At 37.1% G+C, this 27,356-nt stretch overlaps 1 protein-coding gene across 1 annotated transcript in view; it reads left to right on the top strand.

Moving 5' to 3' along the window:
- Positions 1-4,015: 4,015 nt before the first annotated feature.
- ASMT (acetylserotonin O-methyltransferase) overlaps positions 4,016-27,356 on the top strand; it is a 78,433-nt gene continuing 55,092 nt past the window's right edge. Inside the window, exons 1-4 of the mRNA XM_063450179.1 lie at positions 4,016-4,101; positions 5,380-5,554; positions 9,507-9,636; positions 23,865-23,933. Coding sequence (XP_063306249.1) covers positions 4,030-4,101; positions 5,380-5,554; positions 9,507-9,636; positions 23,865-23,933 — 446 coding nt within the window. The 5' untranslated portion in view covers positions 4,016-4,029. The remainder of the gene's footprint in view (positions 4,102-5,379; positions 5,555-9,506; positions 9,637-23,864; positions 23,934-27,356) is intronic.

Raw genomic sequence — 27,356 nt, 5'->3', positions numbered from 1 at the left:
ATATGTAGAAATACAAAAGATTTGGTTCCAAATAAAATCACGGATTTTAAATCCAATATCACCAATAAATATATATAATATAAAGCACTTTATCACATGCAACACAAAAAATGTAATCTACCTATTGGACTGCCCTTGTGGCCTCCAATACGTAGGCATGACATCCAGATGTTAAAAAATTAGGATATCCGAACACTGCAGAAATATCAAGAATGGTTATGAAAATCATACGGTTTCCAAACATTTTCTGACACACCACCAAAAAAATCCTTGCGATCTAAAATTTACAGCCATTCAAACATGCACAACCCTATGGAGAGGAGGAGAAATAAAAAAGATATTGGGAAAAAACGAAATGGAATGGGTTTTTAACTTGAAAATATTAACACCAGATGGCCTAAATGCGGATTTTGACTTTTTTTAACTTTTTATAATTATCCCCTATAACACTGTTTTATAATTATAAATATCATTTATTAATTATACAAATTTTCTTTTTTAAGAAATAAATGTTAATGTTTACTCTCCACAAAATGATATATTTTACTCCAATATTTATCCTGTTAATAATCTTATTTATCTTACTGTTAATGATGTCTTTTATAAGAAAAAGGGTATACACAATATATTTTTCCCCCTATATTTAACCTTATTGTCCTTTTATTTCTATTTTTACTTTGTCTCTATTCTATTTTTTATAATATTTATAAACCCCCCTCTCCCCTTGACATAACCAGTATATTGCTTGTGTTTGCCTTGAAGGGATGGGGGGATTTGAATTTGTGGCCCTCAGGGGTTGGGTATATTCTGCTGGTGGTGCACAAGCCCACTGACCTGTTTTTCCAGCTCAAATGTAAATTTGCCCCTGTCAACTATGTAACATTGTTTTTAGTTTTTCTACTTCCTGTTTATATGTCCTTTGACCTGTGAAACATGCCATGTGACCTCATTTAGGGTCAAAGGTCAAATAAGACACCATTTTCAATTTGTTGATTGTTTGGACCTTATATAAACCCACATGTGCCAGGCTAACATCATGTACACATGAAGAAGCCTTTTGTGGCGAAACGCGTTGTTTTTTAATCTAAATAAAATTATTTTTTCAGACTATTTTAAATACTTTTATATTTATCCTCATTTTTTTACCTGGCATATCCTAAACATCTGAAGCTTTTATACCATCCAAAGAATCCATGGTGGGGATCGTACCACCCAGGCGCTTTACACAGAGCGATTTGTCTGCTCTGTAAATTGTAAGTACATCTCTTATTTTATCCAGCACTTTTTTAATATAGAGAGCACTATGGGCCTTCTCTTGTATTTTTATTTCATATAACCTGCACTGAAAATCTCGTGAGAGGAATATCCTACATGTGGGGAATTTAAATACCACTGTATGCTGTTTTAACTCGAGCTGGTTATAGTTCCCATAAATGTGAGTTGGCATTTCTTAAACTCAGTGTTGTCTGTAGCCATACTCCTTTAAGTTACTGCACCATTGGTCCCCTCTGTGTGTGTTTTTTTTTCTTTCATATATGCTGATGAGAACTTTGACCCAAGATGTCCAGAGAATTTCTGAAGAATATACCTGTGGATTAGAGACTTTCATTTGCCTGTTTCCTTGGTATTATTTTTCCTATTATACATTTTATTTATTTACTTTGTTCTTGGCGCACCCTGTAATTGTTGTTTCCTGTTTTTCCAGCCACAAGCCTAGCCTCGTAGCTCCCAGAAAGGGAACCGGGGACAAGTGATTACAGCTCCTTTCAGAGCAGGTAGGATGGTCCCTGACACCGGGATCAAAGACAGTGTACGCAGGCTGGCTCGGGAGACGAATACTACCCTTGGTGGGCATTCAGCAATACGAACAGGCGGCCACCCAGTGGACGCACGCACTGCTCGTTCCCTTGTGGTCTGCGGTTTTCATACCTCATTAGCGAGGTGTGAACGTTCTAATTGGAGGATCGGGGTGGTCTGGCATGGTTCGGGAGATGAATGCTCCCTCTGCTGAGCGTTCGGCAATACAAACCGTCAGCTACGCGCCGCTCCTTTCCCTGCAGTCTGCGGTTTTCCGACCTCGTAAGTGGGGTGAGAAGATTCTAAGTAAACATTCTAAATGAAGTGCCGGGGTGGTCCAGTGCACGGGGCTCCAAAAGGTATATTGCAGGATTTATGGAAAAAATTACTGAAGGGGAATGTGAAAGTGGGGGAAACACACTTTCTAGGAGGGTACATCTATACATATAAAACAAGGCAATTCACAGTTTAGGCAGTCCCGCCACAGATAGGATTGTTGAACATCTAAAATCACATGGATTTCAAGATCAGAGACAACATGGGTTTACTTCAGGGAGATAATGCCAAACTAATTTTATTGATTTTTTTTAGGTAACTAAAATAATAGATCAGGGTGGGGCAGTAGACATTGCTTACCTAGATTTCAGTAAGGATTTTGACACTGTTGCACAAAGAAGGCTTATCAATAAACTGCAATCTTTAAGTTTGGATTCCAATATTGTTGAATGGGTAAGGCAGTGGCTGAGTGACAGGCAACAGAGGGTTGTAGTCAATGGAGTATATTCGAAGCTTGGGCTTGTCACCAGTGGGGTACCTCAGGAATCTGTTCTTGGAACCATTCTCTTTAATATTTTTATTAGTGATATTGCAGAAGGTCTTCATCGTAAGGTATGTATTTTTGCTGATGATACTAAGATATGTAACAGGGTTGATGTTCCAGGAGGGATACTAAACTGGTTCATGGATTACAGGATAAAACTTGTAAGGAAAGGTTAAAGGATCTTAACATGTATAGCTTGGAGAAAAGACGAGACAGGGGGGATATGATAGAAACATTTAAATACATAAAGGGAATCAACACAGTAAAGGAGGAGACTATATATAAAAGAAGAAAAACTACCTCAACAAGACTACATAGTCTTAAATTAGAGAGGCAAAGGTTTTAAAAATAATATTCGGAAGTAAAGAGAGGGTAGTGGATGCATGGAATAGCCATCCAGCTGAAGTGATAGAGGTTAACACAGTAAAGGAGTTTAAGAATGCGTGGGATAGGCATAAGGCTATAAGATAAGGTCAGGGACTAATGGAAGTATATCAAAAATTAGACAGACTAAATGGGCTGATTGGTTCTTATCTGCCGTCACATTCTATGTTTCTATGTTTCTAACTGCTTAGTGGGAAAAAATTTTCCCTTTTGAGAAAGATGCAAACCATCTTTTTTGTTCAGTTCATTTCTATTACAAATAGAGCTACCATGAGAAACACAACCACATCCTTAATCCTAACACCATTCACCAAGCCGCAAGTTAAAGTTCCTTAACTGAAGCAATGCCTAGGTCTATTCACTAAACTGAGAATGAATTGTGAATACAAAGTTAATTTAAAACTTAGGGCCAGAGGAGCAAAATAATATTTCCAGTTTGGCTATTAGACCTTAAATTCGAAATTCACTTTGAATTTTCACTTTAGTGAATATGACTGACAGTATTGCTGTATGACTACATTGACATTGAAGCATTTTATTGGCACTGTCAGATTACCAAGATTTGGTTATGCCTTGTTGAAATGTTAATTACTTCTATTAAACTGTTTTAAAAAAGTAGTAAAATATTCCTAAACCGTTTTTTCCTTCATGTATAATTGCATAACTAATTAGTTTCCTTGTCCCTGCATAGTGGATGCGCTTATAAACTCAATCCTTAAAATCTTAATTATAATTATAAATAAACAGAATAATCCCAGGTATACTGTTATCATTATTGTCTGGTGAATCTACAAGCCCAGTAATCTATGATGTATATTTTATAAAGGATAAAAGGATAGACAGACAGAATTTTTCGACACTGCGCATCTAAGTGACGCATTACAGACCAAGTCAAATTTAAAATTGGGTCATGTTAGAAAACAATTAAATGAGCTTAGTTAATCCTCTTGCAAAGATATATCTCTAGTTGCAAATCAGCTTAGATAAATAAGGATTGGAGAATCACAACTGTTACATTCTATACCGACATGAGTGAGGCAGAAGATCTAAACTATCCAAAGCAACTGCTTGAATATAAAGATGGGTTCATGGTCTCGAAGGTGAGAAGGGAATCAATAATTGTGTCCTTGTATGAATTTGTTTGTGTGTGTATGTGAATGAACATAAATTCCTGGGACATGTGACAAATAACTGATGTCTAAGTGTTTGTCTGACACTTTTGTATTGATGTTACCTACTCATTTAGACGTGGCTTACTCGTTTAGCTTAAATTCTATGCCTATGTATGTTTAAAGAAGGTTTCTTCCATTAAAATAAGCATCACGACTAGGCAGACATTCAAAGTGACTAGTCACCAGAAAGACAAAGGATCTATCCAACTGACACCCCCTAATTATCACGATGACAAGCCTTAGATGACACATCCAAACTACCTCTGCTACACTATGAGACTTCCTTTCCCTATTTGTTCCACTTGTGAGTTTCTACATTCTGACTTTATATCTTTATATACTTAGTGCACTATGCCTGTTTTGCGTTATCTCTTGTAGATTATTTTTGCAGAATGCGCTCCATCTGAACTTATACATAAGCAGTGATTTATGTGTGCACATCTTTGGCTGTATTGGTCTTCTGTTTAGAAGTCATTTTGAGCTGATTGGGGAAAACACATTTTAGTATACATCTATATTTATGTTAGCTGGAATGGCCAAAGTACCATATGCCCTGATTTGTACCTGAACATTAAAAGCTACATAAACTCCCCTCTCCCTCAGTCTCAGTGAACAAAAAGGAAAACTAAATAAATGTTTATGTATTCTGAGGAGTCTTGAACAAAATAAATGTAACAGTCAAATCTTTATCTCTTAAAAATAAAAAAAATATAAAAATTCATAAAACAAAACTGGAACACCCAGAGCATTATATGAGTGATAACTATTAGGATTTCCGATTGGGTACCTCTAAACTACATTTTTAAATTACAAAAAAATAATAGCAATATTTTGGATTTTTTTTTTTTATCATATTCTTGTCTAAAACATATCAAGCTATTACTGTGTTTGACAATGTGCTGGGCTTATTGCTATATTTATTTAATTGTGTTTTTTACCAGTCACTGCCTGTAACGTAGGCCTTTATTCATTTTTCTATTCATTTGGTGTCTCATTCTCTTGGATCAGAGAAATAAGATGTAGCGTGGCAGGGGTGTGGATCTCTGCGTGGCAGGGGTGTGGATTCCCAGTTAGTGTCGGATATAATCTGGGCTTGATATTAGTATTCCATATGACAACAGAGCTGCTGTCCTTTCCGTTTTGTTAATTATCAGACATATAAAACAAGAAGGCCATTACTAAATATGTGCTTTCTTTTGCTCACAGACAATGTTTACAGCATGTGAACTTGGAGTCTTTGATTTACTGCATGAGTCAAGTGAGCCTTTATCTACAGCAGATATTGCCTCTCGTTTGGAGATAAGCATCGATGGGGCCGATCGTCTTTTGAGTGCTTGTGTATGTCTAAAACTCTTGAAAGTAGAAATGATAAATGAAAATGGTAATATATTTCTGAATTATTTTTAGTTTGCTTTTTTTTCAAATCACATATAATTTTATTAGAGCTTTTTACAGTAAAATATCTTCTTGCAGAAAATATTACCTTTATTAAACAATGCTCAAACAATGCAAGGCATTAGGTCCCTCATAGATAATATGTTTTATCAATTCACAATAAATATATTATGTGGATGAATTGTACTACACGTTAGATTACATAAATAAAATAATGAATTATGAAGAACCTACTAAAACTGCTTTTTTTCACTCTGATAAAAAAAATCTGACTATATTTTCAGTTGTAATGTCAATAACAAACACTAGGGTTTTGTCTTCAGCTACCAAATAACTACATATTTTATCTTAAAGAAACACTATAGTTACTCAGATCACTTCATCTCAATTAAGTGGTCTAGGTGCAGGATCCCTATCCTCTTAACCCTGTGATGCAAAGTAATGGGAAGGAGATACAAGGCCATAAGTAATAGGAAGTACAGAGAGAAAAAATAACTGGGTTATAAGTGATCAAACACTGACAGCCTACATACCAAACCTCTCCCTTTTCAACTAACTCAAAAGGACAGGATTGTAAAGAGGTATGTAATGTGCAGTGAAGTTCATCAGTGCGTGTGAGGCAACAAAAAACAACACGTGCTTCAGTGCTAAACTGATCCAACTCCGTCAAGAGGCAGTCTGTCCTTCCTATTACCTGTGCCCTTGTGTCTCCTTCACATTCATTTGATTGTCTACATACCCTACTTAGGGATTTACTAATTATAATTTTCAGGTGATAGGAGAACAATACACTACAGTTTCACAATTCTTTGACACTTGTTACCATATAAACTATTCCACTTTCTTTCCTGCCCTAACTTTAATTTGTTACTTTTTTCATATTGAATTAACCTGTGGAATTATCATTTTTGATAGGTTTATATTTGGCTGATCCCATAGACAGCATGTGATTAAAGCTTAGTAGGTTCTCACCACACATTGATAAATTGTATCACTAAATGCACAATGCTACTTATTAGTTGCTTTATCTTATATATGTCTTTCTATGTAGGGATCTTCGTATAACCAGGCAGGATTCATTTGTATGACATTAGTCCACTTTTTTATTTATTATCTTTTGTTAACTATATATATATATATATATATATATTACTGCTCCTCCTCTTATTTCCTCTATTACATTTTCTTACACTATAGTCACCAGAACAACTATAGCTTATTATATTTATTCTGGTGACTATAATCATTCCGTACAGGCTTTTTGAAGTAAACCCTGTCTTTTTAGAGAAAATGCAGTGTTTACATTACAGGCTAGGGATACCACCACTGACCACTCCTCAGATGGCTAGTAGATTTGCTTCCTATGCAGCACTGCCATTCAATGTCTCCACCATCTGCATGAAAGCACTGAACTTTCCTCATAGAGATGTATTGATTTAATGCATCTCTATGAGAATATGCTGGTTGACAAGGGCTGTGTTTGAATTGTGCTGGCTCTGCTCCTGATCTGCTTCCATGACAGTCTTAGTCAATCCTATGGGAAAGCATTGTGGTTGGCTCACTTCTGATGTCAAGCAGACAGATCAGGGACAGAGTCAGCAGCAGCAGATTTGACTAAACATAAGATTTTACTATATTTTGGGGGGCAAGGGAGGTGCCAGGAGGGCTAAATGGTGGTTTTAACACTATAAGGTCAGGAATACATGGTTGTGTTTCTGACCCTAGAGTGTTTCTTTAATCTATGAACCAAATGATGAAAAAAAAGATGCTACAAGTGTACCGTAAAATATATAAAATCATTTATATTATGCATATATTTTGCATTATACTAATTTTGGTCTTGTTTTAATGTTTGCCAATAAAACAGTCATTAAGCATTATTAGTGCCAACAGCTGGTAGATCAGCTAAAACATACAGACAGGTTTTCCATGGTCCATGATTGTCTGTCCATATATATGTTACAGTTAAAGTGCAGAAATCAGTTAATATAAACATTACCTAGGTAATGTGCAGATTAACTAGGCTGATCAGTTAAAGTGCCGAAAATTGTTTCATTTCTCAAATATTTCTCACATTACCTAGGTAATCTGCACATTACCTACTAGGGACTCGTTAAAGTGAAACATTGTAATTCTTTTTAATTCATCATTTATTTTTCGGTTATTAATAATTACCAGATCACTCGTGTTGAGGTAGGTCTTTAGCATTATTTACCAGCGAAAAGAAAACCAACATATATAACGTGTAAAATGTTTAATGCAAGAAATATATATGTTGCCAAGTACAAATGTAGCTGGCATTAAGCACTGTTCGCCTATCGATTCCCGTCGTAAATATTTCGTTTTCTTTTTAATTCTTAAGCTTGCTTTTTAACTTTTAACAATTCGTTAGTAAATAGCATCTGATATTCCGTTTTTAATAATGTTGCTATTGTATTTTTTTAATGCATTTAACATATATTGATACAGTGTTGCCATTGTGTGTGAAGGTGTGGAAATACTAAGAGTGAAGGGTGGTAATGTTGCTGAGATTATATTTAAGTGCTCATTGGGCGAACTTTGCAAGCAAAATAATTGTAGGTTTTACCTCTGTAAATGTTTGAATTTTTACACTTTTAAAGGTTAATGACACAATTAAACACTACTCTCTAGTTAAACTTATCCTCGCTTTATTGGGGGTCGAAACACGTTTTTAAGTACTTTATGGTGCTAACAAATGAGAAGGGATGTGTCCAATAACTATGGTCGTGTACAACTGATCGAGTTCTTAGGGGATATCTTTAACTTGCCCACATTATGCAGACCTAAATAAAGGCAATTTGAACATTAAAGAGCAAATTAAAATACAAATTGCATGCTTCGAAACTTCAATTTGATTTGTAACACAGCTGAGTTTTGGAAGATTAAATAAAAAACTCTTTGCACAATTTGAAGACCTGTGAGTGCTCCCTAAAACTTATTTCTGTATATATATATATTTTTATATATATATATATATATATATATATATATATAATGTGATATTGCAAATTGCTAATTGCATTTACAATGCATTAGACGAGTGAATTGCTCCAAGATGGCATTGTTATATTTTCAGCCACAGAATAAAGATAACGTAACATAACATTGGTACAGTTCTTTTTACAAAGCTTGCAATTTTCTACATGTATTTGCAAAAGGCATAACATTTTTTATTAATTCAACATGAAGTTTAGTTGAATGTCCATTTGGGTAAAGGAGAAGTTTAAAATATATATTTTCCTTGTTAGTGAACTTTGTTGAGAAACTTTAATGTGCCTTTTACTAAAGCTTTACAGATTATTATTTTTTGTGCAACAAACTTTTGCACTTTAATAAGACGGAAGCCGTTAATTACCTATGTAAAGTGCGGAAAAATCTTGATTCCGCACTTTAACGTAGCAAATCAGTTAATGTGCACATTAGCTAGGTAATGTGCACATTAGCTAGGTAATGTGCACATTAACGGCTTTCGCACTTTAGTGGTAACATATACATAACTCACATCTAATCCCGGTAATACCGACATCTAGTTAACATTTACTGTTTTGCAAATTTTATAAAAAGGCATGTTTCACATTAATTGACATAGCAAGGTCATTAAAGGTCAAATCTAACTACCTACGTAATTAAAAAAGCCTCTGTGTTAAAATGTTTAGTTTTGCTAATATGTCATAGTTAAATGCCTCTTTTTTAACCATTTGGAGTCTTTGACAGGTCCTTCTTTAGAGCACCAGATACCTACACCTTTTACAATAATGTTTAAACAGTAATTCTGGTACTTGTAAATGTTCTTCCCTGGTATTATTTTAAATTCACTTTCTTAAAATATGTAACAGCTTGTTAATACTGAATGCCAATTGTAGGAAAGTTTACTATATAACTTAAATGACTCATTTATCTTTTTTTTCCTTACAAAGAGGTCTATACAAATACAGATCTTTCCAGTCTATACCTCACAAAGTCAAGTCCAAAATCGCTTTACCACATGATGATGTACTATTCCAACACCCTGTATACATGTTGGAATTTCTTACCAGATGCTATAAGGTACACTCTACAATTATAAAAAATATTAAGATACCTACCTGGTACCTTATTGTTTATTCCGTAATAAGGTTTAGAAATATTATCTTTTTATATAATTATCTTGTGATTAAAATGCCTATTCTTTTTTTTTTCAGAGCTAGATTGCAAACCAAGTTAAAAACAGATGGCTGTCAATTGCTATATAAATGGTACAAATAACATGCTTAAAGAATATCAGGGAAACTCTGCATGTTAAAGTATATATAAACAAATTAGGTGAGAGCAAGAACAGTGGTACATACACCAGATATGTATAATAAAAACATGCGATATTACCATATATCTGGATGACCTAAAATAATAAAATACAAGACATAGTATAGCCTGTATACAAAGATAAAAATAGGTGAAGAATAAAATATCCCACTCACGTATTCCTGAGCCTTTATAAGTGGCTCAGACTAAAGGCGTATAAACAGGAGACCAAATCGCTGAAATAGTGATGGAAGATTCACTGCACACTTTAACTTTTCCTCCTGGACGTATTTTTCATAAAACACCAAGCAGGAATGTAGATGCAAGAATACAAACTTTAATTCACACAATACAGCTTAAAATCTGGATCTCCAGTAAAAGATATTGCACAACGCGTTTCGACCGAAGTCTTTTTCAAAGTGCTGAATTCCATAACGATTTGCAGTTTAAATATCATAAAAAAAAGCGCCTTTTCCGACTTGATTCCACTTCTTCCGGTTTCCGGTCACGCCATCTCACCTCAGGGTACTTCCGGGTCAGCGGTCATTTCTCTGTCCCTTTCGGATGACGGATTTCCGGTTTGGCGGAATACTTTTTCTTACTTGCTGAAAGGTTCTAAGTGCGCATGTGCGCTTACGAAAATGCCGAAAACATAGTCCATAAAATTAATAACGAATGGCAAACTGTTTTACAGTCATTTAAATACACAACATTTAAAAATATACTCCATATAAACACATAGACCCTAATTGAACAACTCAATCATTATTGTAGCGAAAAAAGGAAAAAGAAAGAAAGGAGGTGTTATTACATAAACATAAAGACATAAAAACATGTAAAAATATATATTTAAAAAATAATAATAACAAGATACCCCAAAAATCTTCTTGATAAGATAAAAAATATATATAATGTATAAAATACATATAAAATATATAAAATATATATATTATCATTTCCAGTACATTAAAGAGAGATACAGAACATTATAAGAAAGAGGTGATTTCAAAGTCAACGTTTAAACCTTCTGGAGTTACAGTGTTAAGGTTAAACATCCACCTCATTTCTGCCCTACTTAAAATATTATCCCTACATCCTCCTCTCCAATGTACTTCAATACCTAAAAATAAAAGGCCTTCAGGACTGCCCCCATGGTGTTCCAAAAAATGTTTGGAAACGCTGTGGTTCAAAAATTTCTTCTTTATATTATTAACCCCTTAAGTCCGGCGGACGTATATTTACATCCTTTTAAAAGCGTCTCTAAACGCCGCAGGACGTAAATATATGCCCGCCGTTTTTTTTTAACTTACCCGGTCGCCGGTGGTCCCACGCCGGCGATCGGGGTTGGGGGGACTCCCAGGGAGCCCCCCCGAGGCAGATCTGCCTCCTCCGGTCCCTCCCGGTCATGTGAGAGTGAGGTCCTTGCGAGGACCTCACAATCACATGGCCGGTATAGCTGGCTCAGGCATTGCCAGCAGGGGGACCAACTGTAATGACAGTTGGTCCCCCTGCTGGCTGAAAATAAAATAAAATTAAGTTAAAAGTGTAAAAAAAATATATATATATACTTAGATCATATATATATATATTATATATATATGATCTAAGTATATATATACACATATACACACATACACATACACCGTCTAGGTGTATTTTAATATTAATATATATATAATTATATATATATATATTAATATCAAATTACACGTAGACTGATACTGATTAAATATATATATAATTATTGTTATATATATTTATAAATAATATAAAAAAAATATGTAAAAAAATTAAATAAAAAAAATAATTAAAAATAAAATATTAAAAAATATATAGATGTGTTTTATTTCGTTCTAACTGTATTGTGATATTAATATATATATATTTATATCAAAATACATGTAGAACGAAATAATATATATATCTATATACATAAATATATACGTATATATCACTATATATATACCTATATATAAATAAAAATATTTAAAAAAAAAATATATATATATATACATATATATACACATATGTATATATATACATATATTAATTCTACACATATATTTATGTAATAATTTTACATAATTAGGTATCCTAATTAATTACAATTAGCGGGACCTGCCTGACAACCCATGCCGAAAGTATAAGGAATTTAATTTGCTAGCACTATATTTAACCCTATAACTTTCCAAGACACCATAAAACCTGTACATGGGGGGTACTGTTTTACTCGGGAGACTTCGCTGAACACAAATATTAGTGTTTCAAAACAGTAAAATGTATTACAACGATGATATCGCCAGTAAAAGTGACGTTTTTTGCATTTTTCACGCACAAACAGCACTTACACGGACGATATTACTGCTGCAATACTTTTTACTGTTTTGAAACACAAATATTTGTGTTCAGCGAAGTCTCCCGAGTACAACAGTACCCCTCATGTACAGGTTTTATGGTGTTTTCAAAAATTACAGCGTCAAATATAAGGCTTGTGTTTCATTTTTTTCACATTAAAATTCGCCAGATTGCTTACGTTGCCTTTATGACCCTATGGTAGCCCAATAATGAAGATTACCCCTATGATGACATACTATTTGCAATAGTAGACAACCCAAGGTATTGCAAATGGGGTATGTCCAGTCTTTTTTAGTAGCCACTTAGTCACAAACACTGTCCAAAATTGGCGTTTTTTGCATTTTTCACACACAAACAAATACTAACGCTAACTTTGGCCAGTGTTTGTGACCAAATGGCTACTAAAAAAGACTGGACATACCCCATTTGCAATACCTTGGGTAGTCTACTATTGCAAATGGTATGCCATTATGGGTGTAAATTTATTTCCTGGGCTACTATACAGTCTCAAAGGCAACGTAACCAATCTGACAAATTTAAATTTCTAATGTAACACGCTATATTTGACCCTGTAACTTCCCAAAACACCATAAAACCTGTACATAGGGGGTACTGTTTTACACGTGAGACTTTGCTGAATACAAATATGTGTATTTTATTGCAGTAAAAGCAAACCGTATTATGACATTGACAGTTAAAATGTCATGTAGAACTAAAAAAATAAAAAAAAATCTTATTTTCTCCCATGTTTTTCATATTAAATTATGTTTCATAGCTAAATATTTGATATGAAATGAAAGCCCTGTTTCCCCTGAATAAAATGATATATAATAAGGGGGGGTGCATTTAATATGAAAGAGGTGAATTACGGTTTGACAGACATATAGCGCAAATGCCAGGTTTTGTTTACATTTTGTGTCGTTCACAACTTGTACATTTGGCTGCGGTGTTAAGGGGTTAATGTGTTCTCCTATTCTAATCTTTAGTTTTCTAGTAGTTTTTCCCACATACTGGTACCCACATGGACAGGTTAAGAGGTATATAACATTAGTAGTATTGCACGTTATTAATGTTTGGATTCTGTGTTCTTCCTCCAGATTCTCTCTGGACGTAAACTTTTTTACACTTCTCCTTGGATCTTTTTTTAGCCTATATCCTGTGCAATCATTACAATAATAAAAACCTTTTTGATCCTCAAAAAAAATGGTTTCACTTTTATTTTTATCTAAAAAACTTGTAGTTAATGTTTGTCTAAAATTCTTGGCTCCCCTAAAAACAAATTTGGGCTGCTCTTTTATAAAAGGTAAAATTTCTAAATCTTCTTTTAAAACATGCCAATGTTTTTTAAAAATCTTACAGACTGCCTTATTATTAGTGCTAAAATTCAAAATAAGGGGAACTAGTTCATTCTTTTTCTCTTCTTGGTGTTTGTTCTTATATTGCAAAAGTTGATTTCTATCCTTTCTACTTATTTCATCTATAGTCTTTTTAATTGAAGTTGGGTCATATCCCTTGTCTATAAACTGTTGTGACAATTCTATTGATTGGCTCTGATAATCCTCTAGATTGGTGCAATTTCTCCTTAATCTGAGAAATTGTCCTTTAGGCACATTTATGAGACAGGGTTTAAAATGACAACTATGTAATTCAATAAAACTATTTACATCAACTTTTTTAAAATGAGTTTTGCTTTTAATTTCATCTGATTCTATAAAAACATCCAAATCCAGAAACGTGACATTCAAATCACTGATATTGTAAGTACGTTTTATAGTCCAGCCATTGGAGTTTAGATTTTCTAAAAAATTACCCAAAGAATTAGAATCGCCCTTCCATATGATGAAAATATCATCTATATAGCGTTTATAGAGGACCAGGTTTGCTCCCAGTTCCATGTCAGGTTGAATAAAAAATTCTTCCCAATGAGACATAAACAAATTTGCATAACTAGGAGCAAACCTGGTCCCCATCGTTGTTCTACTATTTACTTTTATTAAAAACTCTGCATGTTAACCTGTAAATCTAAGATAACCCTTTATCGCCGTTTTGGCATTCTATGGCGCTCCGCATTCAATGGGATTTAAAGCTGTGGCATAGAACGCCGTAATGGCTATAAACCCCAGAAGATTTGGTTTACTTACCTATCCGGTGCTCCACTTCACGTGGACTGCCTGACAGCCCCATCTGGTGCATTAGGCCCCCCAAGGCCATGTGGTCACTCTCACAGAGCAATGCCTGGGCTGTCAGGCAGTCCCCCCAATACTGTAGAAAGAAAAAAATAATAATTAGTAATGTGCAACACATAAATTTATATATATATATATATATATACACACACACACACGACACAAGATCCAGCGCACTCACCTATCCACTAAACAGCAACTTCAATGTTGACAGATTTTATTAGTTTTTATTTTTGCCTAGATTAGGTGTTTTTTAAAAAAAAGTAATAAAAAAAAAGTTGCTGTTTAGTGGATAGGTGAGTGCGCTGGATCTTGTGTTTTGTATAATTTGGCCCTCAGCATGTTCAGGTGAGTCCAGCCTCCCCCCCTGTATATATATATATATATATATATATATATATATATATATATACACACACACACTTTCATACTTAGCATTTTTTATTAATATATGTGAATATATATATATGTGTGTGTGTGTGTGTGTGTGTGTGTGTATATATATATACACACATATATTATTATAAAAATGCACTGATAATGAAAATATAAATATAAATATATATATTAACCCCTTAACACCGCAGCCAAATGTACAAGTTGTGATTCAAAAAAAATGTAAACAAACCACAGAATGTTACTATATGTCTGTTCAACAATAATTTACCTCTTTCATACTAAGTGCACCCACACTTATTATATATCATTTTGTTCAGGGGAAACAGAGCTTTCATTTCATATCAAACATTCACATATGGAACTCCATTTTATATGAATAAAATCTAAAAAACGTAAGAAATCTTGTTATTTTTCAATTTCAGCATGGCAATTTAACTGTTAATGTCAGAATACTGTTTCTGTTTTCCTGCAATAAAACATAATATTTGTATTCAGAAATGTCTCACGATTAAAACAGTACCCCCCATGTATAGGTTTTTGGGGGTTTTGGAACGTTATAGGGTCAAATATACGGCTTGTCCATTATTTTATTTTCTACATAGAAATTTGACAGATTGGTTTGAGTGGCCTAGGTTGCCTTTGAGACCGTATGGCAGCCCAGAAATGAAAATTACCCCCATCATGGCATACCATTTGAAAAAGTAGACATCCCAGGGTATTCAAAATGGGGTATGCCCAGTCTTTTGTAGTAGCCACTTGGGCACAAACCCTAGCCAAAGTTAGCGTTTGTTTTTTTTTTTTTTGCATTTTTCACATAAAATCTGTACTTTCACTGATAATATTATTGTTAGTATATAGTTTACTGCCCTGAAACACTCCTAGTTCTGTTCAGTGATGTCTCACGAGCACCATGGTACCCCCCATGTATAGGTTTTATGTGGTTTTGGAAAGTTACAGGGTCAAATATCCTCCTGTCCATTTTTGGTTTTCAACATTGAAAATTGGCAAAGCGATTTTCTGGGCCTATCTTGCCTTTGAGAGAGCATGGCAGCCTGGGTAATAACATTTCCACTATTATGGCATACCAATTTCAAAAGTAGGCAACCCAGAGTATTTCAAATGGTGCATTTTAAGATGTTTGGTCTAACCACTTTATCAGAAATGAAGGGCCCACATAGCGAAAATAGATTTATTTGTGATTTTTTCCACACATGAACTCACTTTTCACAGGACATTTCCTATTCCTGGTATGAGTTCTTGGAACAAAGCATCACTATTTTTTTTTTTAACATTGTCTCCTGAATATAACAGTACCCCCATGTACCAGATTTTTTGTTTTTTGTGGAAGTAACAGGGACAAATATATTAGATGTCCATTTCAAAGTTTGAATTTTGGCAAAGTGATTTTCTGGGCCTATCTCGCTTTTGAGAGAGCATGGCAGCCTGGGTAATAACATTTCCACTATTATGGCATACCATTTTCAAAAGTAGGCAACCCAAAGTATAACAAATGGCATAATTTGAGATGTTTGGTCAAACCACTTTATCAGAAATGAAGGGCCCACATAGCGGTAATAGATTTATTTGTGCTTTTTTCCACACATTAACTCACTTTTCACAGGACATTTCCTATTCCTGGTATGAGTTATTGCAACAAAGCCTCACTATTTTTTTTTAACATTGTCTCCTGAATATAACACTACCCCCATGTGCCAGATTTTTTGGTTTTTGGGGAAGTAACAGGGACAAATATATGAGATGTCCATTTCAAAGTTTGAATTTTGCCAAAGTGATTTTCTGGGCCTCTCTCGCTTTTGAGAGAGCATGGCAGCCTGGGTAATAACATTTCCACTATTATGGCATACCATTTTCAAAAGTAGGCAACCCAAAGTATAACAAATGGCATAATTTGAGATGTTTGGTCTAACCACTTTATCAGAAATGAAGGGCCCACATAGCGGTAATAGATTTACTTGTGCTTTTTTCCACACATTAACTCACTTTTCACAGGACATTTCCTATTCCTGGTATGAGTTATTGCAACAAAGCCTCACTATTTTTTTTTAACATTGTCTCCTGAATATAACACTACCCCCATGTACCAGATTTTTTGTTTTTTGGGGAAGTCACAGGGACAAATATATGAGATGTCCATTTCAAAGTTTGAATTTTGGCAAAGTGATTTTCTGGGCCTATCTCGCTTTAGAGAGAGCATGGCAGCCTGGGTAATAACATTTCCACTATTATGGCATACCATTTTCAAAAGTAGGCAACCCAAAGTATAACAAATGGCATAATTTGAGATGTTTGGTCTAACCACTTTATCAGAAATGAAGGGCCCACAAAGCGGTAATAGATTTATTTGTGCTTTTTTCCACACATGAACTCACTTTTCACAGGACATTTCTTATTCCTGGTATGAGTTATTGCAACAAAGCCTCACTATTATTTTTTAACATTGTCTCCTGAATATAACAGTACCCCCATGTACCAGATTTTCTGTCTTTTGGGGGGTAGTCACGGGGACAAAATATTAGATTTCAAAGTTGGAAATTTGGCAAAGTGATATTCTGGGCCTATGTGGCTATTCAGAGAGCATGGCAGCCTGGGTAATAACATTTCCACCGTTATGGCATACCATTTTCAAAAGGAGGCAACCCAGAGTACCACAAAATGCAGACTTTGAGATGTTTGGTCTAGCCATTTTAACAGAAATGCTGGGCCCATGTAGCGATATCTACTTTTAGTTTTATCTTTTTAATCACATAAATTGGATTTTCACTAGAAATGTCATAATCCTGGTATTAGTTAGTGCACTAAAACCTAAGTATTTTGATTGAACACTGTCTTCTGAATATAACGGTACCCCCACGTATCATTATTTCAGATTTTTCCAATAAGTACAAGGCAAAATATATTAGATGCCCTTTTAGCTTGTAAGTTTGGCAAAGTGATTTTCTGGGCCTATGTGGCTATTCAGAGAGCATGGCAGCCTGGGTAATAACATTTCCACCGTTATGGCATACCATTTTCAAAAGTAGGCAACCCAGAGTACCACAAAATGCAGACCTTGAGATGTTTGGTCTAGCCATTTTAACAGAAATGCTGGGCCCATGTAGCGATATCTACTTTTAGTTTTATCTTTTTAATCACATAAATTGGATTTTCACTAGAAATGTCATAATCCTGGTATTAGTTAGTGCACTAAAACCTAAGTATTTTGATTGAACACTGTCTTCTGAATATAACGGTACCCCCACGTATCATTATTTCAGATTTTTCCAATAAGTACAAGGCAAAATATATTAGATGCCCTTTTAGCTTGTAAGTTTGGCAAAGTGATTTTCTGGGCCTATGTGGCTATTCAGAGAGCATGGCAGCCTGGGTAATAACATTTCCACCGTTATGGCATACCATTTTCAAAAGGAGGCAACCCAGAGTACCACAAAATGCAGACTTTGAGATGTTTGGTCTAGCCATTTTAACAGAAATGCTGGGCCCATGTAGCGATATCTACTTTTAGTTTTATCTTTTTAATCACATAAATTGGATTTTCACTAGAAATGTCATAATCCTGGTATTAGTTAGTGCACTAAAACCTAAGTATTTTGATTGAACACTGTCTTCTGAATATAACGGTACCCCCACGTATCATTATTTCAGATTTTTCCAATAAGTACAAGGCAAAATATATTAGATGCCCTTTTAGCTTGTAAGTTTGGCAAAGTGATTTTCTGGGCCTATGTGGCTATTCAGAGAGCATGGCAGCCTGGGTAATAACATTTCCACCGTTATGGCATACCATTTTCAAAAGTAGGCAACCCAGAGTACCACAAAATGCAGACCTTGAGATGTTTGGTCTAGCCATTTTAACAGAAATGCTGGGCCCATGTAGCGATATCTACTTTTAGTTTTATCTTTTTAATCACATAAATTGGATTTTCACTAGAAATGTAATAATCCTGGTATTAGTTAGTGCACTAAAACCTCAGTATTTTGATTGAACACAGTCTTCTGAATAGAACACATGTAAAATGTTTCAAGGTTTTTATTATACCACAGGAATAGAACAGTACCCCCACATACACTTTGATCTGAAGGCAGAGAGAGGCAGATAGATCTTTGACTCAGATACTGTAGCATTAACCCTGTGATTAGTTTTTTGCTTTTTTTTTGTGAAGGCACATTTCAAATACTACAATTGTAGTAATTTGAGTTGTTTGGTGTAGCCACTTTAGAATGGCTAGCATAAACAGGGACAGGCCAAGGTCAGGGGAATCCAGAAGTAAGAGTAGTCGGTAAAGCAAGCCAATGGGTCAGTACAGGCAGCTAACAAAGCGTAGTCAGGACAAGCCGAGGTCAGTAATCCAGGGAAATCAAGCAAACAAACTGCCAAAGTCCCATACAGAGTGATTTAGAAGTTCAGCTCTGTATGGTAGACTTTGAAACAGTCTGCTATGCAGAGGCCGGGTTGAGATGGGCAGGTTGGGCAATAATAACTAGAGTCCTTTCGGACTCCTTTCGTGTAGCAAACACGGCACCTTTTTTGGGTATTTATTTTACGGGCGGTGGCAGGGATTCGGGAAGGGAAGTGTTTGCCACAAAGTCTTTGGAGATCTTCTGATCCCAAAGTGGGATTGGGGGGCTGGGTAAATAATAAATGAGACAAAAGGCTAAGAGTGAAGTCTAGGAAAGGGCAGGGCTTACCTATGACCTCTTTTTTGTAGAGGACATAGGCATTGAAAATTGCAATCTGGGTCACGTAGATTGCAATTTTCTTGTACCAGGTCCTTCTTTTCCGGTTCACTAGATAGGGCTGTATGCATTGGCCAGCCAAGTCTACTCCCCCCATAAACTTGCTGTAGTCTACAATGCACTTCGGCTTTTCCAGACGCTCAGTGCTACCTCTCACAGACACTGGCACTGTACTTTCGTCATGCATTGTAGACAGCATGTATACATCCTTCCTATCTGTGAAACGAAGGGCAAGCAACTCATCCTGGCGGAGGGCTGAAGAGGAACCTCTACTACTTCTGCCTCTTGCCAGGGTTTGGGGGAAACCCCTGCGATTCTTCCTCACTGTGCCACAGGCTAGGGTTTCAAAGTAATATAAATTTTTAAATAACGGTACACTGGTATAATAATTGTCAACCCATAGCCTATATCCCTTATTTAACAAGGGAAGGATTAGATCCCAAACAATCTTGCCACTTGTACCAACAGAATCAGGGCATCCTGGTGGGTCAAGATGGCTATCCTTCCCCTGGTAAATGCGAAACGCCCATGTGTAACCAGTACAGGATTCGCATAATTTATAAAATTTAACGCCATATCGGGACCGCTTAGAGGGAGTGTATTGCTTAAATAGCAGTCGACCTTTGAATTTCATAAGGGACTCGTCAATTGAAATATCTTTCTCGGGGATATAATTTTCAGAAAATCTGTCTGACAGGAGTTGGATAAAGGGCCGAATTTTATAGAGCCTGTCAAACAGTGGGTCATTTCTAGGGGGACACAGTGAGTTGTCATTAAAATGAAGGAATCGCAGCAGTCGCTGATAGCGATCCCTCTGCATAACCTCAGGGAAAAGAGGTGTAGCCAGGATGCGTTGCTTGCTCCAGTAGGACCTGATACTGGGCTTTTTAACAATACCCATCATTAGGGTTAAAGCCCAAAACCGCTTCATCTCTGCGACATCCGTGGGTCTCCACATATTCCTGCGATTATGATGGGACCCCGGATGTGCAGAGAGATACTGCATAGCAAACAAATTTGTTTGCTGAGTCATGAGCTCAAATACATCATCAGACATAAAGAGCTCAAAAAAACGAATTGGCTCGCAGTCGTCCACTGTTACAGTGATGCCAGGTGAACGGCGGTATTTCTGGTGCCATCATGTTTGAAGGCACTCAGTCTCCCTCTAGCATTGGGCATTCTGAGCGTCCTCTTGTGAGTGGTGGTGGGGCACCATCACTTGAGGTCTCACTCAGAGGCTCAATGTCAGAGGCAGTGATAGTGTCACTGTCTTGCAGAGTGTCACTATCACTGCCTGCCAGAATGGCATACGCCTCCTCGGCTGAGTAGCGACGTGCCATTCTAGGGGGAAAAATTAATTAAGTGAAAGGGGCTAACTAAGGGGCTAATTAATTAACTACCTGCCTAACACGCACTACCCACCCTCAAAAATAAAATAAATGTACTGATCACAGTATAGGCAGCTGCGATCAGTACTGAAAGGGTTATTTTTAAGTTTTGAAAAAAATAACCCTAAAAAAAAAGTCAGTCTGATCAGAGAGCCCTCTGATCACAGTGATCACTGATATAGTACCGTACAGCAGATATACTGTACAGTACAGTGATCACGGCAGCGGGGAAAGGGTAATGGAGATTTGGGTTGCTGCAACTGACACAAAGGGTCAAAAAAAATTATATATAGAAATTATTTATTTTGACCCCCCCAAAATTAATAAATATAGTAACAAGGGTACTAGATGCCCTAATCAGGTTGATCACAGTAATATGCTGCGATCAGCACTGAAAGGGTTAAAAAAAATTTTTTTTAAAACTTTTAGAAAAGTAATAAAACTTTTTTCTTTTTACAGGAGCTGGAAAACAACGATGTCTCTGCCTCTCTCTCTCAGATCGAAGTGAGGTGAGGAGAGGGGTAGAGATAATGTGTCAGCCAGTGACCTGAGGTCATTGGCTGACACATTCTAACAGTGATCACAGTGACTGGCTGTCACTGTGATCACCTCCTGCAGATTGGGTAATTGACCACAGGGGGGAGTGCCTGGGTGGTACAAGCACTCCCCTCTACCAATCTGCAGGGGGATCATGGCACCTGTTACATGTATCAGCCATTAATATATGCAGAAATAAGTTTTAGGGAACACTCACAAGTCTTCAAATCAGGCAAATATTGTTTTTATTTAATCTTCCAAAATTCATCTGTGTTACAAATCAAATCGATGTTTCAATCCATTCAGGTCTTTATCAAGATCCTTGATAAAGACCCTGAATGGGTCGAAACTTCGATTTTTTTTGTAACACAGCTGAGTTTTGGAAGATTAAATAAAAACTCTTTGCACAATTTGAAAACCTGTGAGTGATCCCTAAAACTTATTTATGTATATATATATATATATTTGGTGAGAAAAAGTGGGGAGGAAACAGCGCTACAGTACTGATCACAAGGGGGGATAAAGCTGCACACCTGAGAGGAAGGGCAACCCTCAAACCCTTCAGAGGATGGAGAGGACAAAAGACAACAAATACAGGGTGCGCTAGATAAAATAAAATAAAAGAAGGTGAAAAAAGTCTCTATAGGTACAGTGTAGACCTTGAGTAACTGTTCTTCTATTCTTGCTTTGGAATCTCAGTAGTCGAATATGGAATACAAAAGCAGAGAAGGGGGAGACCAATAGTGCAAAACCGTAATGCGGAAAGGATCACGAACAACAGAGACGTGGAGAAGTGCCAACTTACAATTTTTAGAGCTAAGCGCAGCTCTAGGTAAAACAGCATACAGTGGTATTTAATACTCCCCACATGTAGGATATTACTGGGCAATTGGAGGTATCTCCACACGATTCTTTAAAACTTCTGAGACAGACGTCAGAATATAAAATTTATAAAAGAGGGAAAAACTCAATGGTGCAATAACTTAGGTAATACTGGAACAACAGACAACACTGAGGTCCTAAGAGTGCCAACTTACAATTTGAAGAGCTATGACCAGCTCTGAGTAAAACAGCATACAGTGGTATTTAAACTCCCCACTTGTAGGATATTCCTCTAGTGATGCTTGCAGTGCCGGTCTTATGAAAATAAAATCACAAGAGAGGGCCCATAGTGTTTTCCATATATAAAATGACAAAGAAATAAAAAGAAACGTACTTACAGTGTTCAGAGCAGGCACACTGCTCTATGAACCAAGCATAGGTGGAATCCCTGGTGGGGATTATTAGGCGACTTTTGATCGACACTGGACTTCCTCCTGCTATGCATGAGGATTTCTAGTGTCACTGGAATCCCCAGAGAAAAGCATTGAATAATAACTTTGTTCAGTTCAGAAAAAAAGGAAACCGGGATAGTTACAAGGATTCATCTGAAGTACAGAAATTGAAATCTTAAAAATTGAGGGCCATTCGAAAATAAACAAACACCTGTTTAACTTTATATCTGTGAAAATTGAGTTTTTTTTCTTCTTCTTCATATCAATAATTTACAATTCGGTGGATTTGAAAAAAAAAATCAGTTTTTGTTAATGTTTTTGAAAGTTTTACAGAATAAAGAAAAACAGTTATAGGGCAAAACAGCTAGCCTTAAATCATATATGGAGGAACTGTGGATTCCAAACAGACACTCACTAGACTCCTCCTTCACGGGTACTTGGGAAGATGAATCCACCTCACAAACCCTACAATTCCATAGTTTAAGAAATATTATGTAAAAATTCTCTTACTGACAATTAACATTTAAAAAAAAAAATTACAATATAGAATCAAAAACTGAGGAGGAAAACATGAATCAAAAGGGCAAACCAAATTTACACATTTTTTTCTCTCCAACTAGGGATACCAATTGGCATATTTTTTAAGGGTTTTCATGTTTATTGTAAATTCACTTTTTTTTTGTATTAATCTGAAACTTTATAACAAAAAAATTAAACATGAGCAATACCGTTGATGAAATATAGACTTGTGTTCCCTATGAGTCATGCTAGCACTGTCTCTGACGCCTAAGGAACAATTTGTTCAGAGTAAAACAAAAACATTTTGTTTAAATACAATATAGAACATGGCTAAACATGCCAAATACTTTATTTTATTACAATTTTATTTATTCTGGATTTGATCTTTGTTTTTTTACTTTCATTCACAAGACATGCTCAGGATGGTAATAAATTACCAGTCATAATTATAAAACAAGTTAGTTCATATTATTTAAAAAGACCGTCTTCATAAACATACTTATTCCAGATTGCATGACTAATTTAATAATAACCTTTCATTGCATGACTAATTTAATAATAACCTTTGTTTATTTTTGCAGAGAAGGCAAAAACCAAAATGAAAGGGCTTTTAAAATATCTACAAAAGACATATTTGAAGCTATTTACAGGTAACAAATTATTTAGGAGATTTGTACACATTTAAAAAATGTGGTTCATCTGAATCATTGTTTCTAAAAAAAACAGGGTTATTCACTAAAGTGAGAGTTCAAGGTGAATTCTAAGTGAATTTCAAAATGAAGGTCAAAGTTGCCGAATTGGAAAAATTCTTAAAAGCAGCTATTTTCTATTCTGATACCTGAATATGAAATTGTTTTTGAATTCACACTTTAGTGAATAAACCTGTTTATTTTGGCTCATCCTTTGGCCAATTTGTTTGTTTGCTATTTTTAGCAACACAAAAAAAAAAAATGTGTAGCTATTTTTTTTGTATCTCCCTCCAGCCACTTTAAGTGTATCTTTCTTCCCTTTGGGTGTCTTTTTGTCCCCCCAGCTCTTCTTTATAGCCCCCTCAGACCTCTTCTGTGCACCTCTTTGTTCCTCCAGCCTGTGTGTCTCTTTGTGCTACACCAAGCCTCTGTGTGTCTCTCTGTACCCCCAGCTCTCTGCCCGCTCCCCGTGCCTGCTCACCTTCCTCCATGTAGCGTGGCTGAGTTGGCTGAGTCTACCCATCTGACAGGAAGCAGTTAATTGCACTGTTTCCTGTTAGGCCAGGAAGAGGATACATATGATCCTCTATCTGCAGCCTGCTCGGCCATGTACATGAAGTGAGCAGCAAGGGAGGAGCAATGTGCACTCCCTCCATGCCGATTACTAGGACATGGCCCCTGGGCCATTGTACCCTAGGCAGCCACCTAATTCACTTAACAGTTGAGACAGCCCTGATAATGGCAGTGTGTACAATCAAGCTTATTCAGTAAAATCTGAATTGCTCCATACGGAATAGGCCAGAATTGTGTCCAGATTTCAGTCTGTCTGGACACAGATTTTACATGATCGAACTACTTGCAGCAGTTGGTGAAATATTTCATTTTTAAAAAAAAAAAAGTAAAAATTCACAGTCATGGGAAAAAGAAAGTATGATTTAACAAAAATAAGGCTAAAATGTAGAAACCATGTGTGAAAAACTAAGTACACCTTATGATTCAAGGTTTAAACTTCACAGACACATATAAACACACTGATACACACACATATTCAGATACACACTGACACACACTGAAACATACACACACACGCTGACACATACAAACACCTTGACACACAGATACACACACTGACACAGGGCCGATCCAGGGCGGGTGCACAGGGTGTACTGCGCCCAGGCGCCAGAAGATGGGGGGGGCGCCGTGCGGAGCAGGCCGATGGCCTGTCACAGGGAGCCCAGCAGATGGCCAGTTGGAGTCCTAAGGGTGCCCCTGTAGCAACGCTTATTTAGCAAGGCAGCAATATATCGGACTCGGGTGAGGAATTAGGCAGGCGGCAGTGATGGAGTGCTGTCTGTGCTGATGATCTTCCTGCTCGTTTCTGCTTCCTCACACTCCCTCTATGGTGATGCCAGGAGCCGCAATATCATGTCACTGTGGCCCCACATCACTAAACAGTGTGAGGGAGCAGAGAGGAGCAGGAAGAGCATCAAAGACACTGTACCCCAGGGGAGAGGACCCATAAGGACTCCTAAAGGTAGCAGCAACAAGCGTTAAAATCAATTTGTGAGTGTGTGTGCAAGACTGTCAGTGGTGTATTTAGGATTTGTGCTGCCCTGGGCAGCACCCCCCCTAATTTAAAATTTCCCCACCCCTTGCTGTCAAGGCCGCACTTTGACTGACAGACGCTTACTCACTGACAGACGCACACTCACTGACAGACGCATACACTCATTGACAGACACACACTCTCATATACACTGACAAACAATGACATACACACACTATTACTTGGACACTCACTGACAGGCGCACACACTCAGTGACAGGCGCACACACTTACTGACAGACGCATACACTCACTGACAGACACACACTCTCATATACACTGACAAACAATGACATACACACACTGTTACTTGGACACACACTGACAGACGCACACTCTCACTGACCGACGCATGCACTCACTGACAGATGCACTCACTGACCGACACACACACATTCACTCACATAGACACACACACACTTACAGACACACACAGATACACACTTACAGGCACACAAATACACACACACTTACAGACACACACACACACACACTTACAGACACAGAAACACATACACACTTACAAACACAAAAACACATATACACTTACAGACACACACACACACACTTACAGACACACACACACGCACACACTTAAAGACACACAAACACATACACACTTACAGACACACACATTCACTTACAGACACACACATACACATTTCTCCCAACACTAACAAATTATTATTATTTTAAATTTTATTTTAAATCCACCCAGCCTTCCTGGGATAGCTGGAGTGGATTCCTTACCTGTCTAGTAGGGCTGCTGGGCGGGCAGTCAGGGGGTGGACAGGCAGAGTAGGCGGCAAGGGAGCTCTAATTTTCCTACTCAGCTCCCTCGTGCGCAGCTTAGTGATGCCGGGAACCCGTCTGACGTCATATTCCGGCTCCCGGCTTCATTAAGCGGCGCGGAGGGAGCTGAGCAGGAAGAGCTCAGGTGAGTATGCTCCCTCACTGCCTGCATCGGGGGGGGGGGGCTAAAAAGTGGCCAGCCAGCCAGCTCTTGAGCCCCCCCAGAACACGAGGCAAGCAAGGGATCTGCCTGGGCATTTTGGGGTGGCTTTTTTGCAGCCCCCTGCAAAGTGCCGCCCAAGGCAGAAGCCTTGTTTGCCACGCAGAAGACACGTCCCTGAAGACTGTGCAAGTGTGTGTATCTGTCAGTAAGTGTGTGTTTGTCAGTGTTTGTGTCTGGCAGTGTAACTGCCAGTGTGTGTGTCTTTCAGTAAGTGTATGTGTATGTGTCTGTCAATAAGTGTGTCTGTTATTGAGTGTGTGTCAGTGTGTGTGTCTGTTATTGAGTGTGTTTGTCAGTGTTTGTGTTTTTCAGTGGGCGTGTCTGTCAGTGTGTGTATGTCTGTCAGTACGTGGTTGTGTCTGTCTGTCAGTGTTTGTATTTGTGTGTGTCATTGAGAGTGAGTGCCATTGTGTCTGCCAGCAGGGCCAGCCTTTGGGGTGTGCAAGCTGTTCATTCACACAGGGAGCCATGACAACAGAGGCGCCCGGCAGTCAACACAGCTCGCAAGTTGGGGACACCAGCATATTAAATTTAAACGATTCCCTGGGGGTCCACTGGTGTGCACTAGCAGTAGTGCAGTCAGATCATATCCTCTCCCTCATTGTTCCGGTGCTCAGTTAGCGAGTCAGAGCACAGGCTAAGGGATTCTCAGCCTGTGCTCTGACTCAACATTGAACACCAAAGTCGCGACGGAGTGGTATTATGTAAATATTACTATTTACCACTGGACTGAGTGTGCTGTGTGTCTGTGTATGGGACTTTG

This window comes from Pelobates fuscus, chromosome 1, assembly GCF_036172605.1.
Source record: "Pelobates fuscus isolate aPelFus1 chromosome 1, aPelFus1.pri, whole genome shotgun sequence".
NCBI lineage: Eukaryota > Metazoa > Chordata > Amphibia > Anura > Pelobatidae > Pelobates > Pelobates fuscus.
This window is presented reverse-complemented; position numbering and strand designations above follow the sequence as displayed.